This window comes from Pelodiscus sinensis, chromosome 2 (assembly GCF_049634645.1).
Source record: "Pelodiscus sinensis isolate JC-2024 chromosome 2, ASM4963464v1, whole genome shotgun sequence".
NCBI lineage: Eukaryota > Metazoa > Chordata > Testudines > Trionychidae > Pelodiscus > Pelodiscus sinensis.
The window spans coordinates 193,888,122-193,905,147 of record NC_134712.1 but is presented as its reverse complement, the minus strand read 5'-3'; the positions used below and the strand labels follow the sequence as shown (position 1 = coordinate 193,905,147).

The 17,026-nt window shown below is 39.8% G+C and overlaps 2 protein-coding genes across 6 annotated transcripts in view; one reads left to right on the top strand and one right to left on the bottom strand.

Annotated features, from left to right (window-relative positions):
- RFTN1 (raftlin, lipid raft linker 1) overlaps positions 1–17,026 on the bottom strand; it is a 120,045-nt gene that overhangs the window by 9,701 nt on the left and 93,318 nt on the right. For 2 of the 3 annotated variants that reach the window (XM_014578660.3, XM_006133255.4), the window contains exons 7-8: positions 15,911–16,029; positions 1,357–1,460 (exon numbers count right to left, since the gene is read on the bottom strand). In XM_014578660.3, coding sequence (XP_014434146.1) covers positions 1,357–1,460; positions 15,911–16,029 — 223 coding nt within the window. The remainder of the gene's footprint in view (positions 1–1,356; positions 1,461–15,910; positions 16,030–17,026) is intronic. The other variant, XM_075922109.1, reaches the window with a different exon arrangement.
- Positions 1–17,026, top strand: part of OXNAD1 (oxidoreductase NAD binding domain containing 1) — a 98,964-nt gene that overhangs the window by 52,319 nt on the left and 29,619 nt on the right. The window contains exons 7-8 of one of the 3 annotated variants that reach the window (XM_075922110.1): positions 1,757–1,917; positions 5,880–6,131. The exons of 1 other annotated variant lie outside the window; for it this stretch is intronic. In XM_075922110.1, coding sequence (XP_075778225.1) covers positions 1,757–1,917; positions 5,880–5,907 — 189 coding nt within the window. In that variant the 3' untranslated portion in view covers positions 5,908–6,131. Of the gene's footprint in view, positions 1–1,756; positions 1,918–5,879; positions 6,132–17,026 lie in introns of those variants that run through there. One more of the 3 variants, XM_075922118.1, reaches the window with a different exon arrangement.

Below are 17,026 nucleotides of genomic sequence, written 5' to 3'. Positions count from 1 at the left end.
TGAATCAAGCTCATACAAAATAGGATTCAAAATTCAAGACACATCTCATTCATTTACTTAAACTAGGCAAAAATGGCCTAAAAATCGATTGTCTCAAGTGTGTATGGGCAGAATGATGTTGTTGGGTACCATCAGCCTCATGTTAATGTGATGCACTTCAAATCCCAGTTCAATCACTGCATTTTTTTCTGCTAAATGTTTTAGAATTCAAATATCAGCACAGAAAAAGTTTTTGTAAAAAAAAAAAAAGTCTATGTGACATACACTATAATCTCTATGTGCACTACCATGTCAATTACAGATTGCAGTGTGCTTTTCCTAGCCAAACAATAAGAGATGACGAGTCCTCCTATAGTTCTAGCACTGATTAATCCACAGCTCGAGTGTGTAGTGAAGCACAAGGCAAAGCTAAATGCCTCCATCACTCAGACTGTGCGTTAATCAGCACTAATGACCAATCTGAAGCATTTTTATGGAGGTAATTATAAAATGGTTCACAGAAAGGAGTAGAAGGAAGACAGGACAAAGCACAATATTGCAAAAAGGGTTTAAAAATCTTTATTTGTGATTTTTCATCCACTGGTTTATTGAAAAGTGTATGAAAAGCATTAGATTAGAATAAGTCCTTCCACTAGTTTTCCTTGCATCTTTGATCTTTATAGACTGTGAGCATTCAAGAGCAGGAATTGTCTTCATCTGTGTCTCATACACCACTGAGCACAATGTTGGTCCATTAATGAACAACAACTTGGCATATTGAGTTTTTTTATTCGTGACTGATGAAGTCACCTATTTGAAAAGCTGTTCTGGAACATGCAAGTAGTAATGATCAGATGCTGTCACATGACTATTTTTAGCCAGCTTCCATTAAACATGCTTTAAAATTATGCACACTGCTATTAATATAGTTATGAGGCAAAAGTAGATCAAAAAATGACCAAACACCAGCAAAGGAAATTCCAACTGAAAGATACAATAGTATTATTTTACCCCCTTTTGCTAGCTACTGCAGCAAATGATGCGTAACATCACACACTGTTCTGATGGCCACTGATGAAAGTCAATATGAAAGCCTTCTACCATTAAGCAACACCATTTTTTAAAAATGGAGCTAAGAATGTACGCCTCTGACCCAATACACCACACACAAGTCTAGCAGCATTCAAACCCCAAACCCTCTTCCTCCTCAGCAAGATTTGTGGCAGAGCTGAGGGGGAGACAGAAGCGATCAGATTGGCCTAGTGGCAGCTGCAATACACATATGCAGAAGTCTATATGCTAGGAAGATGAACTGTTAGCTCAAACTATCATGCTTATACAAAGACTTTCTTAACCAAAATGCAGTACCCACAGTACCTGTTTGTCTTTACAATTGGAGTAGGGAGCACGCAAGTCAACTGCCAACCATACACTGCAAGAGAGTTCAACAGTGGAATATAATCTGTCTGCACTTCAACTCCCTGGGGAATAAAAAAATCAACTGTTAGGATTATCACTCGATGTGTGACAAATGGCTTTTTTAAAGGGGTGTTTTCTGTTGTTTCTTTACAAAGTTGGCTACTTTTTGCAAGTTAAGCAAAGCAGGAAAAAAATATTTGAAAACACAATGCATGTAGGACCATTCTACAGTTCTTGCTGAACAATTACATACATTTGTTTAAGCAATGCAAATATGTAATTTCTTTTTGGGCTACTAATCATACATGTGACAGCTGATGAATCAGAGCAAAAGGACTAATTCATTTTGTTTTATTAGAACTCCCTTGGACAAGTGGCCTCCTGCAATCTTCATAGAAAAAAAGAATTACATCTTTGTAAACAAAACATATTTCATGTGACACAAAAATGCATTACACTGTGTGATCCAGATTCTGCTTTTGACGATGCTGGTGTAATGAGCAACTCTGTTGAAAACAAGTAAGTTAACTTCTACTTTACACCAGTGGAGCTGAGAGCAAAATTTGGCCCTCCACTTTCAAAGCATTTCATGGGGAGTCAAATGACATTATGGTGGTAATGAACCCATGTTATTTGCATCCAGCAGCAGAAAGAAAATACGAGTACAATTTGTTTTATTCTTTTTGTCACCACAGGCAAGTAAACATTGCCTATTCGTTATTCTGAATCAGGAAATATGTGGGCGAGACCAAAATGTTACCTTTCACTGTAAGAGTCTAGCTTCAATCAGAGATACTGTACAATAGCCTCTTGCCAATGCACCCTCTGCTAATCTATAAACCCAATAATTCTCTCAAAAGGAACAAGCGGTAGTATCAGTAAAAACTGATAAAGGAAGGTGTCCAATTACCTAAACTTCACTAGTTGTACAAAATAATCTATTGCACATCTACTCTTCAGTGTCACCAGTCTTGTTGACTTATCATAAAATGCTAATACACTTGCCACTACAAATATTACACTTCATAACTACAAAATATGCTTGCCAAAATGAATGCACAAGTATATACTGTGACACGTGTGTGTGTGTGTGTGTGTGTGTGTGTGTGTGTGTGTGTGTGTTCATTTTCTTGCCAATTTTCAAAATAGGGTTAAAGCACAATGGTTTCCCCGATTATCAGGGTCAAACAGTAAAGTTCTACTTCGCTACACTAGTTCAATTCAAAATTTGTATATATTGTAATAACAATAATTTGAACAGACCTAATTTACATCCTGCTCTAGTATTATAACTAGAAGGTCTGATTTTTAGTCTTACCTGGGCTTCCTTTTTGTGCATATGATTTAGGTCACTTATGGCACATCTACACAGCAGGGCAAAAGTCGAATTAAGCTACGCAACTTCAGCTATGTCAATTGCATAGCTGAAGTCAAAATAGTTTAATTCGGCTTTTGGCGCTTTCTACACAGTAGACGCGCTAGTTGTTATTTCAGAATAATGTTAGTTATTCCAATATAATGCTGCTGTGTAGACATACCCTTAGAGGTCTATATGACTGAAAGGAGTATTTGGGCAATTAATCACTTACATGATCTAAACTATATATGCAACTAACTGAAGGAACAAAGTTGTGCCCCTTGAAAGGGAATCTATGATTTGAAAATCTGTCCTAAAATATTTATATGAACAGACCTTGTTTTAACCTTGCTTTGTTTTTTCACCAAAGCTGTCAGAGTCTCACAATGATATACCTAGTAACAGAGGTAAGGCATATTTGCAAGGCAGCATCACTTTATATAATACAACAGGAAGGTACAGGAAAGGAAGAAGATAGTCTTCAAGAGAAAAGATAAATTCTAATTTAGTCACTGACACATTTCCTTTGAAGCTTATCAGAACTTCTTTGAGTCTACCACGATGGCAAAAATGTCATGTTTATAGAGCCTCCCAGTCACGCAAATCAGAGACTCCACGAACTAGGGATGTAAGTGATTAGTCGACTAATGATGCGACTAGTCACTCCCGGCCCCGCTTGCTGCCTCTATCAGAGAAAAGCAGGAAGGGGAGAGCAGGAGCTTGTGCTGGGGGGAGCCAGCTTAAATGTCGGTTCCCCCTCAGCACCATCTCTGCAAAGGGCAGGGGAGGTAGAGGCCTAGCGGGAAATGGTGCAAGCGGGGACTGAAGCAGTCTTCGCTCGCACTGGTTCTTCTGCAATTCTGCTTTTGAAATATACAAGAGCCCCAGTGTGGTCTTGTACATTTCAAAGGCTCAGGTGCTGCAGGGAGCATGGAGCCAGTGGGGGAGGTACTCTTAATGACTAATTGAATAGTCAATGGAAATCCCATCAACCATTCGATTAGTTAATTAATCTAAATTTAACATCCCTACCACCAACCTCATCCTCTTTGTCCTCCCACACTCCACTCACAACACAAGCGGCCAAAACTGACTTTTTCCTCTTTACAGTTTTTAAAATAGCTCAGGGCCTGAGGAAAATCTATGAAAGTTACAGACAAATGTCCAAGTGCCTTTGAAAGCGAGTACCTCGGGAAAATACGAGGTACTTTGGAATGAATTTCTTATATAATCTGAGATTTGTCAGAGAGCTCAACAGCTCCTTATCTCCAGAGTTATCCAGAAAAGAAGATGGTAGCATCCAGGAGTTACATAAAGAATGAAACCAGTGCATTTGCTGTGGCAGGCATGCCATTGGGCAGCTGGAGGATCATGCAAAGGGAGAAAAAAAGCCCTCTATCACACAGTACCATGAGCAGGAGAACTTTTGGGACTTAACAACAAAGGACATGCAAAGCGTGGCTCAGGACAGACAGGGATGTCGAAGCCTTGTTTGTGCCCAAAGCAATGTCTGATGGTGTAGGAAGGATTCAGATTTCAGATTCAGCACCCGAGGGCTAAGATTACCAACGCGAGCCTTCCTGTTTCATCAAGAAATGTGACAAACATGTCAAAATCTGAGAGTAGTTATGGCAACCAGGAAGAGCACCACGACAACACAAATCACATTTGGCTGCTGCAGTAGCCGAACCATTTCAGCAATGCGCTGTCTCCTGCCACAGCCAGTTTTCTCAGAAGGCTCATGCAGTGGCAAAACAAAGAAACCACTGCAGGATTTTGACCTGTCTCACTTGTCAGACATGTAACATCACCTGTAACACGTGATGTTGTATTTCTCAACATATACTTAGAGAGATAAAAGAACAGGTTAGTGCGCAACTGAAAAAAAAAACAGGCAGAGGGGATTTATCAGTTCAGAAGGCAGAAGTAGATAAGAAAATTGAAAGGGAAGAATTAGGGAAAAAGGATGGATAGAAATTGTTGTAAGGTGGTTTCTGTTTCTTTGTTAGTCTCATGATTCCTTCTGATGTGCACACGACAGCTACATTTCTAGTACCCATGAAAAAACAATAGGTACATATCTGGCCCTCGAGTCATCTCCATGTCCCTAACAGCTCTGTTGGAAATCATCCAATGCCTCTGTGGAATCAGCCAAAGTACCTCTTCCTAGGTCACCAGGCCAGTGATCTACAGGTACACACTTTCTGTCCCATCCCAGCTAGCTCTGTTCAGTAGTGATAGGTAGGGGAGAGGAAAGCAGCCTTTTTTCACCTTAAATAAATGGTTATTTTTCCCAAATGGAACTCAAACTCCTCATTGGCAAATATAAACATTAGTAGCTTTAGAACCAAGAGCCACAGAAGCACTAATATAGAAGGGCTAGAAGCAGCCATGATGTGTAATTCTATCACAGCTGGACCTTGTGTTCCGACAGGAGCCAAAGCTGACTAAGACACACTCGAATACATATCTTGATAATAAGACTAAGTGGTAGTGGAGTGGAAGGGTCACTTTTATGGTTCTTTCCAAAACAAAAAACATCTAAATACACAACAAAAGTTAGCACAATTTTGCCACACACCAAAAACTGTCTTTAATCTTATATTTAAATATAGCTTGTATTTTTATATTAAATGTAGCTATATTAATTTCAGACACAGAAGAGCACGAAATTAAACTATTGTAATCAGGATGCTTTTGAAGCTCAGGGTTAGTTAGATAGAAGCAGTAGAAATTACATGACAGAGATCTAATGAAAAAAAAAAAGGTGCACAAATAATACCCTGTATCAAACTGGGAGACATTTCATTCTGTGAAAGGGAGCAAAATTGTAATTAACTCACTTCCCACTCTCCTGTGGCTGATATGTAATCTCTGATCACACCTTGAGTGTCAAAAATCTAGGACACATTGAGCAGTGTTTTTCCTTGATTTATAGCACATAATAAGATTTCATTTTTATTTATAGTTTTGTTGTTTGATTTCAACATTTCTTTTCCACAACAATAGTCTCTCTCATAGGAAAACTAGAAATGTCTAAAACTTGATGTTAAATAAGATAAAGATAATATCTAGGGCGAATCGTGCAACATACTGTATTAATAATACTCATTTTCTTCCACAGCTGCAGTTTTAACCATCAAGCAACATAAAGAAACAAAATGTCTTTTTGTCCAACTGAAAAAAAATTCAGTCAAAATGATTAATTTTTCTTGCGTTAAGTAAATGTAGTTTAGTTACGAGTGAGAGAACTTTGGTGACTGCCTAATGTATATTTTCCTGCAACATGCAGACAAAACAGACCAAGATTAAGGAATAAAAGATGGAGCATCCTATTAAATAAGCTTTAATAAAGCACTTAAGGCAAATCGGGATGAGCTGTGTGCTGAGAAGAATTATAGGGTTTAGAAATCAGGATGGGGAGAAAAAATGCAGACAATTTGTAACTGTTCCCTGCTCTGTGTGGGGAAATGGGTTGTCAATTATTTTTATTTATTATATATATTATCTAGTACCTAGAAGCCTTATAACCGCAGACAGAACACATACCCCTGTCTCAGATTCAGACAGCCTACCCCCAGTCACATTGGAATTATGCTACTCTATAGCCTCATGGGAAGGGGAAGTGGGGAGAGCAGAACTAGCACCTCAGACAAAGAGAGAGGAATGAAAATGTGTCTGGCTCACTGAGAATAACCTGGTGAAAGTCTGCTGGTAATGTTTTATGTCCTTGGTGCATTATGAGGTGAAAGAATCCCTTCTATGGAGTTGTTAATGATCTGTCTGTTCCATTTTTGCACTGTTCCCATCAAGTCATTTGTGTTAATCATATAAGATTATTGATCTATAAGATTATTGATCTATTTTTAAAAGATATTTACTATTAGCAAAAGAGAGGTTGTGTGCTTGTATATGGTACAGCAATAAAAGTTGAACTATCCTGTGCTCATCTTGGGATCTTTCTGAATTTCAGTACACAGCACAACAGAACATTACTAATTTGCACTGACTGGGAAGTTTACTATGGATTACCAGCTTTGTAAATTAGGACAGATGCTGCAAATTCATCAGCTTGGAGAAACCCCTGCATCCATACAGAACCCAGTGACTTCCAATTGGCATGAGTGATATCTACCCATGCAGCTGAGTTTTCAGGAGTTAGGCATCAGTGAGTAAACACAGTAAAATCACAGGGAAGCCTCTGTACATTATGCTAGATAGGTGTAGTTTAGTTTTATACACTAGTTCATGGAACAAAAATAAACACTGCGTATATTTTGAGAAAGTAACAAGGCTTCTTCCAATCACTACAGCACATGGCTATGAGATCAGGGATCAGAGACTGCCAGTTGTTTTGTAAGAATTATTGGCTTTGCAGATTAGCTAAATGAAGATGAGCCAAATTCTGCTGTATCAGGTATATCTTCACTCCCCAGCTCCGCTGTGAATGGCCCAGATTGCATGCTCATAAATGCACCCAAATGTCTCCACTCCAAAACTGTCGGTGCTGCCAAACAGTCCAAGCACCTATGTGCATGTCAAAGGCAAATCTCCTCTCCTGGCAGGTTTTGTCGATGCAGATTTTAACTCGATACATGAACACATACTAGGATTCTTCAAGCACTCACACCTGGCTTTTGTACCTGCAAAGCACAGGCATGTTTATGTAGGGATACAGTTTGCACAGTGGAGCAGAGCTGTAAATATGGCTCCATGTGGCTAATGCACCACTACAGTTCGCTTCTCACTATGAAGTGTCTTAGTAAATATTTTAAACTAACATTTCCGTGGCAAGTCTCACAGTCAGTACTGTGGGAAACTGTCACATTCTTAGCCAAAGGGCATGAGAAATATTATCAAACAATTTTTATCAGTGTATTTTTTTAAACCAATTTGTCTAGACCATAGAATGCATCTGGAGTATTTCAGTAGCTACATTTTTGTGACACCTGTTTAATTAGGCACTAATGGACTCTCACGTAGTTTTACTTTGGTACTGGTTCTATCATCTGTCAGTCAAAAATTTTTGAGAAAAAAAATTAGCTCATTTATTGCTCAAGAAATTGTATCTCTGATGATAGCCAGACACACTTCATAGCACACACTGTTCAATGTTGTCCACACAGCTTCCTATTGAAAGTCACCCAAAGTGAAATTCAACCTCCTCCCTTGACAAAGCCTAAGTAATCAGCCTTCGTAATGACAAGTCCACCAGTATGAAATTTACCACCCAGCCTCTCTTTAGGCAGGTCACAGAGCTAAGAGCTGACCCTTCATTCCATTACCACTATTTCACTCAATGGAAGAGCAGTCATTGCCCTCCTCTATTCAGGGTTTGGGCCACTGGATATGTGTAGTCATGGATCCTCTGGCCTGCTTCCAAAGATCTCACAAACATACTGGCCCATTCAGACAGAGGGTATGTCTATACTGGAAGCTTCTTTCGAAATAAGCTTTTCCGGAAGATATCTTCTGGAAAAGCTTATTTTGAAATAGAGCATCCATGCTACAGGGAAGCCTCAAAATTAGTCCGAGGCAGGGTCCCCTAATGTGGATGCGCTATCTCGATTTAGAGCCCCAGGAAGCACTGCGAAGGAATAACTTTAGAATGGCCCTGGTGACAAGCTACTTCAACATAGCAGCAGTGGAGTGTCCACACACACCCTCTTCCGTAAGAGCTTTTTCAGAAGAGGCGTCACTCCTTTTGGAATGAGGTTTAGCAATGCCAGAAAAAGCCCACCGTTATTTCAATTTTTAAAATGTGGACACTAGTATTGTTTTCCGTAATAACAGCTGTTATTCTGGAAAACCAGTGCAGTGTAGACGCATCCTTAGTCTGGAGAAGTGGTATGCACAGCATCCAATGGCCTTTTTGGTTCTTTATGAAAAATAAAGGACTAGAAGAACTTTTTTCCTGCTCATTTCCAGATTGGAAATTCAGGTGTGTGTCTGCCCTTCTCTATTTTCCTTGAAGACTCTTTGGATGCGTGGACAACTAATAGGTTTATGACAAGATCACAGATACCAAAGCAAAACATGAATGAGAAGGAAAGTAATCATTATTAAGCCTGTTTAAAACTCTGTATTTTGTCTGCTTGTTCTATTTAACTCAAGCCCTTTATAAATAGAAGAAACGCTGTCTTTGTTAGAACTTTAATATTCCCATCTCTCCAATCAAGGGCTGAAAAAGGTCTGAATCCACATTTCTAGATTTCCCAACTAAAATCCAGCAAAACCAGGGGAAAGTCAGACTTGGCATTTTTGTTATATTTTCAAGACAAGAAATAAAGATTTAAAGAGCTTTTTAAAAAATCATTGTTCCCAATCTTTTTAGCGAGATATATATAAGAAAGAAGCAAAAAAGGGACAAAACACCAATACTTTTCCCACTCAGCAGATCACTTCTATGTGGAACAGGCCTTTCGCAGGACTGAATTTAGTACTCATCACCTTCAACGCTCCTGCTATTCTAGTCCCACGTCTCTCTCACGACCACAAACCGACAAGTATAGCCAAAGTGAGGAGACCAAGCCCACCAAACTGACTGGAATCTGACATGAATCAGATTTAAAGCCAAATTAAGGCCAGACGTCCTGAGAAATTCCCAGAAAGAACACGGAATTAAGGAAACTTGTCACCCAGGCTTAGCAGCAAGAAATAGTGGACTGGAGAAGATACTACATTATGAACATTTACCACACCTACTGCTGATACTACATCACATTACTTCCATTCTACCAGACAGTGCAACATAACAATATATCTGGAAGGTCATAGTCTAATTTCAATCAAGACGCTGCACACATATAAAAGAAAAAAACATGATAGTGAGAGCTGAAGATGCACAGTGGGGAAATATACTTTAGCCATGGAAAATATTTTTAGAATAAACGTTACTCACCAGTAAGAAACAATGCAAATATTTGAAATAATTAGTTATAGCACTGCATTTTAATGAAGTGCTGGTTAATCTGGCAACATGTTCTGTTTCTTGGGTGCAGGAAAGAGAAGGTGACAGATTAGAGTTGGGGCGAAGGGAAGCTATCCATTCTTTGATTAATCAGAGCTGCCTACCCACATTTGCCTGCATAAGCAGAATTAAAGCCATCAAAGAAGTTTTAATGCTAGAGCTCACAGACTGTAGTGGAAATGATGCGGCCTGACATTTTTAGGGTTAAAGCAACAGGGTTGAGGGAAGCATTTAATCAGTAAGAGTCCTCTGGACATTTGCAAAGATACCACCGTTCTATTTTGTCTGAGTGGAAACAGTTAAATAACTCAGAGCTGTTACATCCTGTCAGTTGCTTGGCGGACCGCATACTGTGACAGCTGCAGCTTTACATCCTCTTGCAAACTGACATTTTACACACATACCAAGTGCATCAGAGTGTTCTGCTTGTTCTCACTATTACACTTCGAAGCATTACTGTTGTTTAATAGCAATTAAACAGGCAACATTTTCTCTGCAGAGAGGCATGCCAATTCCCCCCATTTGCCTTTATGATTATTGAAAAAGTTTACCTTTTATTTAGTCTCGATAGAGTGACTTATCTTTGTAAAGTGCTTTGAGATCTGCTGATGCAAAGCACTGTATAAAAGCAGGTTATAATTTTCTTTTTATTTATTACTATTATTGATTGTACTAAAGACATATGACATCTTATCTTTCATAGATGTGGCTGGATTTTTTAAAATTGGAGCACAGTTTAAAAAAAACACAACATATTTGATAAACAAGTTCTTATCCACAGATGAAACACTAACATGGGACGGAAGTTGGATAAGCTCTCCAGAAATTACTCTGAAATTTACTTTTAATTCTGATTCCATCCCAAAAATTCTGAGGCTTCAAGATAAACAGGTCTGATATAAGCCCGAAATGGGAGTCAATTTATCCATGAATTTCTGACTGTTTGTGGTGTTTCTTCCACCTGCCTGGTACAAGACAGACATGTTCTGACAGGATGGGTTTTTAGAAAAGATTAGAATAGTCTACAATGCTCAAACCATGAGTTTGCATTAGGATGAGAAAATTTGGGTTAACCAGACACTTCACCCCTCTGGAAAACTCTGATGATGATTCTTTGGTGTATCTGTAGGAGAGGCAAATCACTTATTAGGGTTCCAGATAGCCTGATACATAATGGAGTTATGTCTACATTGGGAAGGTTTGGTGACAAAAGTGCTGTCAACGTGCAAAAGTCCTCCCACGGTCAACATTTCGCGGCTATGTTGCTAGCTCCCCTATCAACAGATAGAGAGCAAAGCAACGTGTGTAAATCTCCCCCAGTGCAGTGTTGTGAGAAGGCAGAGTTCATCCCTGTGCTTCTTGGGATTCCCTCATAGCTCTGTGAGCTCTCCGTTCTAAGGAATGTCAAAGCAGCACAGCAATCACTCCAGACCTCCTCCTGCAGCAGCAAAACAGAAGCATTCCCATTATTTGTTTTTTGTTTTTCTCCAAACGGAGCAGCTCACTCAGCTGTCAGATACACACGTAAACTTTGAAAGGGAAAGGGCACAAGCCTGCAGGGCAGCAGAGATCACAAAACACTGAGCACAGCCATCATGACAGGCATTGTGGGATACTGGCGAAAGCCAGTTCTCTTGACAAAACACAGTAGAGTCCTTCCAGGGATGAAAGTATTTTGGTGCCAAAAAACTGAGTGTTTTTCCTGATAAACATTGCACTGTAGTGTAAACACCCGTACTGTTTTGTTGCCAAAAGGCAGGTTTTGGCGACACAACATGCCAGCGTAGACACGGCGTGAGTGAGTTCTGTTATCTTTGTCCTTAAGTCCCTCTCTCTCCAGATATCCTTCTCTGCCACTTGATTTCTCTGCATTTGTCTAAGAACAGAGGTAAATTCTAAAAATGTGTGGTTGAGAGGCAGTTTGGTCTACTGGACAGGCATAGGAGCCAGGCAGCCAAGGTTCTAATTAAAGCCAGGTGGGAAATTTTACATAACTTTTGTTGTCAGAAAATGCCTATTCACTGAAACATAATATTGGCTTTGACACTCATCTGAGAGGCAGGTTCAATTCTTGGCTCTGAATTTAGCAGACTTACACTGGGATCCTTCCACATACTAGCAGAGTATCCTCACCATCAGGCTATAGAGTCAATCTCACTGAACCACTGAATATTTTCAACTACCAAACCACTCTACCAAACTACCAACTACCAAACCACTCTCGGGAAGAGAGTGAGAGATTAACTCTAAAAGCCCAAAAGATTAGGACACGTACTTGGGATATGGATGTCTCCGCTTTGAAGCAGACAGTGCAGGGATTTAAACCTGGATACCCCATATTCCAAGTAAGCATCATAATCACCACACTAGGCGTTGTCTCTCATTCTCATAAAAGTTTCTTCTGATGTGGAACGAAAACAAAATCAAAACCTCAACATTTTTCCCAAACTGATTTTTTGTTTTCCAGCCTGTCCCAGGCCCCATACTATCTTTTCCACTGACTCGTTCACTTTACCTCTCTCTGCCTCTGTTCCAACTTCTACTCTCTACCTGGGGGCTGTGTCTAGACTGGCCACTTTTTCCGGAAAAGCAGCCACTGTTCCGGAAAAACTTGCCAACTGTCTACACTGGCCGCTTGAATTTCCGCAAAAGCACTGACGATCTCATGTAAGATTGTTAGTGTTTTCGCGGAAATACTATGCTGCTCCCGTTCGGGCAAAAGTCTTTTTCCGAAAAACTTTTGCGCAAAAGGGCCAGTGTAGGCAGCAGAGATTTGTTTTCCGCAAAAAAGCCCCAATTGCAAAAATGGCGATCGAGGCTTTTTTGCGGGAAAGCGCGTCTAGATTGGCCATGGATGCTTTTCCGCAAAAAGTGCTTTTGCAGAAAAGCGTCCTGCCAATCTAGATGTGCTTTTCCGAAAATGCTTTTAACGGAAAACTTTTCCATTAAAAGCATTTCCGGAAAATCATGCCAGTCTAGACGTAGCCTGTCTGTTTAGGCTATATGCTCTTCTGAGAAGGGACTGCCTTTTTAATATGTTTGAACCTAGCATAGTACAGCCCCAATCTCAGTCAGGGATTTTAAGCAAAACAGTCAGAATGATAGGAACACCAATGCTGGGCTTTCTTAAGGGAAAGAATGTCATGGACAGCTAGTTTACATGGCTTCCCAGCAAACCTCTGAGATACTTTTCCACTTAAATGATAAATTCATTGGCTCTTAATCTTCTTGAATTAGTTTGGATGCAAGAGTTTCTTAGGATCAACATAAACATGAGGACCAGAGCTGCCCGACAGCATCCAGGCCATCCTGATCTCAAGTTATATCAGGTGATAATCTAACCATGGCACCTGAGTTATACATATCTAGATCCTCCCAATTCAAATCCACATCCTAACTAATTAATGACCCATTTTACAATCAATTCAATGGAATTGCACCAGGGATTAATTTGGCCCAGACAGTTATTCCCATCAGATATGCCTGTTACCTGCTGTATGAATACTGATGATTTTAACACCTGGTATACTACAGTTATGCCTAGATATTCTTCTGTATCCTGAACAATGCCACATGCAAAGCACCTATTTTACTCTACATTTTGATGAAGTGTTTGCTCAAGAGAAGAAGTTGGCCCTAGAAAAGGGTGCTCAAGAGACTTGAAGAAATTATCCAATTAACACTGGCTCCAAAGCCCATCCCAATGTAGTCCCATGAAAAACAACTATGTCTGATAGACAATTACAAAGGCAGAATGTGAGGGTTGAAACAATAGCACACCCTGGATATGGATATGCATGGCATTCTTTTAAGTGAGTTGTATTTGCTTGTTGGCCCACTGGCCTCTGAAATGTGTTCCTTCTTACTCCTTTTTAAAAAGTTTTTTGAATTCTTTCCAGTCCTTCAGAAGTCACTTCCAATTTTCACTTCTCAAAGTCTTGGTTGGTTTGGGGGGAGTGTTCTCATGCCATATCCAATGAGGAAAACATAACCCAAAAATCTATCAAGACAAACTCAACTGATATGATCAATGATCAAATTTGCTGCAATCGAATTAAAGAAAATGCAATAAATGTTTAAATTTATACAGCAATAATAGCAAAGAAAATATACAGCTTTAAGGTTTGTACCTTGAAAGAAACCAGTAAGACTTCCAAAGTTTCCTGTGGAAATTCACAAGATGAGTATTTATTGTTTTCTCTGAGGTCCCTGATACTTAACATCCAGAACAGTTAAAATTTATGCAGACCAAAGTAAGGCATTGTTTATAGCAAGACAGGGAAGGCTTTGTACCTTTCCAAGAGTTTTACCTGTTTATATACCCTCTCCTTAACAATTCGAGTTCTATATTAGGAATATTTATCAAGAAAAAAGTCAAGCACTTTCAAAAATAAATGCCAAAATAACTTGGTTTTAAAAGTATCAGAGGGGTAGCCGTGTTAGTCTGGATCTGCAAAAGCGACAAGGAGTCCTGTAGCACTTTATAGACTAACAGTTGTATTGGAGCATAAGTTTTCGTGGGCAAAGACCCACTTCGTCAGATGCATGTGACACGAAAGCTTTACCCACGAAAGCTTATGATCCAATACAACTGTTAGTCTATAAGGTGCTACAGGACTCCTTGTCGCTTTTGGTTTTAAAATGCATTCTTAAAGCATAGGCAAGCTACATTGTAGTTGAGTAAGCAAGACAACTGAGGTCAGAAAAAAACAACCCTCTCCCTGACTCTCACTTACATAAACATAAGGGCTGACCACAGTTTTACTGTGTGCTCCTTAGTATGAGGACTGCTTCTGTGTAGTACTGTTACAAGCAGCAGACACCTCAAACCAGACATAACTCCTTAACCTGGAAAGGAGCAGATGGCGCAGCTTCTATAAAAATTTCTGCAATGTCAATTGCTAAGAACATGTGGAGGCATTGTACACATTAGGATGCAATGCCTCTGTGAGATGCAATGGCTCATGGACACTCTTCACAGGGCTCTGACTTAATGCCACAATTTAGTCATAGACAAATGCAAAAAGGACTCTTTATTAAGAGTGAGCATAAGACAAAAAATATTTAGCCATAAGAAGGCCAACCATTAGCAGAATGCCCACATTATTCTTTGATATGATCTCTGAACATTACTGTATGGCCATTTCATTCCACTAAGCCAGAGCTCATCTTTTGAAAACGGCTAACAACAGTGGTACTTCACTTTTAGCTGGTAAGAATTTTACACATTTAAACTGGTAGTTGCCCAGCAACATTTTTTGCTAAAGCATACTTTTTGTGGAACCATGCTTTGTTTAAGCTGCTCTCAGGATTTTATACTCTCTTACTCCGCATATCAAACTAGAACCTTAGTCATTATCTTTTTAAATACATGCTATTTTTTCTGGCACCTCTGAAACAGACATACAAAAGGCAAATTAAAGTAAAACGTGAGTAATAATACAAATGCATTGTTCCATTTGATCCTTCATTTTAGAGGAGGCTCAGGTTAACTGAACTAGCATACTTGTATGCAGTTTTGCCTGTACCTGGAGAACTACACCTTTGGGCCTGGTCCAAAGTGTCTTTCTACTGGCTTCATAATAAAAAGGCAATATGCTGCATGCTAAGTTTTTCTGCACTCTATTCCTGTTCCTCTCCTTCTGCAAACACTGAACTCTAGGTGTGCTGACCATCAGTCTGGCCAGTTCTTTTTGTGTTGGCCACTAGAAAGCTAATTACTAGTCACTATGTGTACTCCTGGCATCTATGTCTATCTAAGACAGCTATCTTTTTAGTACCACTTCCCCTGTAACGGACGTAATATTAGGACTTGAGCTAGCATTTGTGATTATGTTGCCATGACAACTGATGGAGACTCTTTATAGTTCATGTAGCAGAGGCATATGTTTTTGAAACAGAGGGGGCTCGGGTTCTATCTGTCACCACCACCCATGCCCCTAAGTATAGCTGGCAATTGCAATGTGCAACATGAGATGCATAATCTTATCAAGCTGTGTATGCATCCCACTTATGGTTAACTTACCACAACACTCAATTTTCAGACCCTCTTTCCTTTACTTCAGTAAACCATATGGTATTTCTGACATATATAAAAGTCTACTACACCATCTCGCTGGGTTTTGATTTAGCAAAATATTACAATATGGTGAGGGTGGAAAAAATATAGTAAATGATATACTTACTTCCAGGACAGTCCATTGTTCCACAACAATAGCATCATAGCCCCGTATAGTTTTATTATCTTCCATGGAAAGATCTTCAAAGACAAACACTCCATCTGTGAAGCCTTGCATGGAATCTGCTAAAACAAGAGGTTTTTGTAAGCTGCCTAGTAGTAGACATCTTACATACAGCAAGTCATTCTACTTCAATAATTATAAAAATCTGATCTTTCCCTTCAGCATGTTAATAATAAAAGACACGTGCAGAGACTTCCATACCATACAGTTCAGCTAAAGTGAATGAGAATAATTCAGATTCAGGTTGTACTTCCCTGGTCCAGCATACTTGGGACCTAGCTGGTTTAGGACGAGAGATTTTGCTGGACCACGGGAGGTCATTTCTGGTCCCCTTGCCACCGCCTCCGCCACGTTGGCCTGGTCATGGCTGGAGCCTGTGACTGGCCCCTGCTGCCCTGCCGGCCCCACTAGGCTTCCCAGCCCTGCTGGCACGGCCCTGCTGGGGTGCACCGGGCTCCTGGTCCCGCTGGCAGCTTGCTGAGCAGATGGCCCACAGGGCTCCCAGCTGCTAGCCCTCCACTGGGACTCTTTAGTCCTGGAACTGCAGGTGTAAGCATTTGCACCAGTTATTTTGCACCTATTTCACGTTGAAATACAGTACTCTGTTTTTAAAAGCTTTGGGGGGTAGCCGAGTTAGTCTGTAATTGGAAAAACATAAAAAACAACAAATAATTTTGCAGCACCGTAAAGACTAACAAAACATGTAGATGGTAGTATAAGCTTTGTGGGCACACAACTGAAGAAGTGAGTTGTATCCATGAAAGCTCATGATACCATCTACATGTTTTGTTAGTCTTTAAGGTGCTGCAAAACTATTCCTTGTTTTTTACGTTTTTCTTTTTTAAAGGTTCAATCAAGTCATTAGGCTCTAAATGAGTGCAACTGCAGGTGCAAATTATTCGCACCCAGAATAACAAAAGCTATTTTTGTCAGCTTAGGCCTAAAGAAGAAATATGTAAACATCCTGTTAGTGATTTCTTTTAGGATTCTTTGGGGATGCCAAAAGCATCAGGGAAACATGTCATTTTCCTCACTTACCTGTTTCTTCCACCACCCATA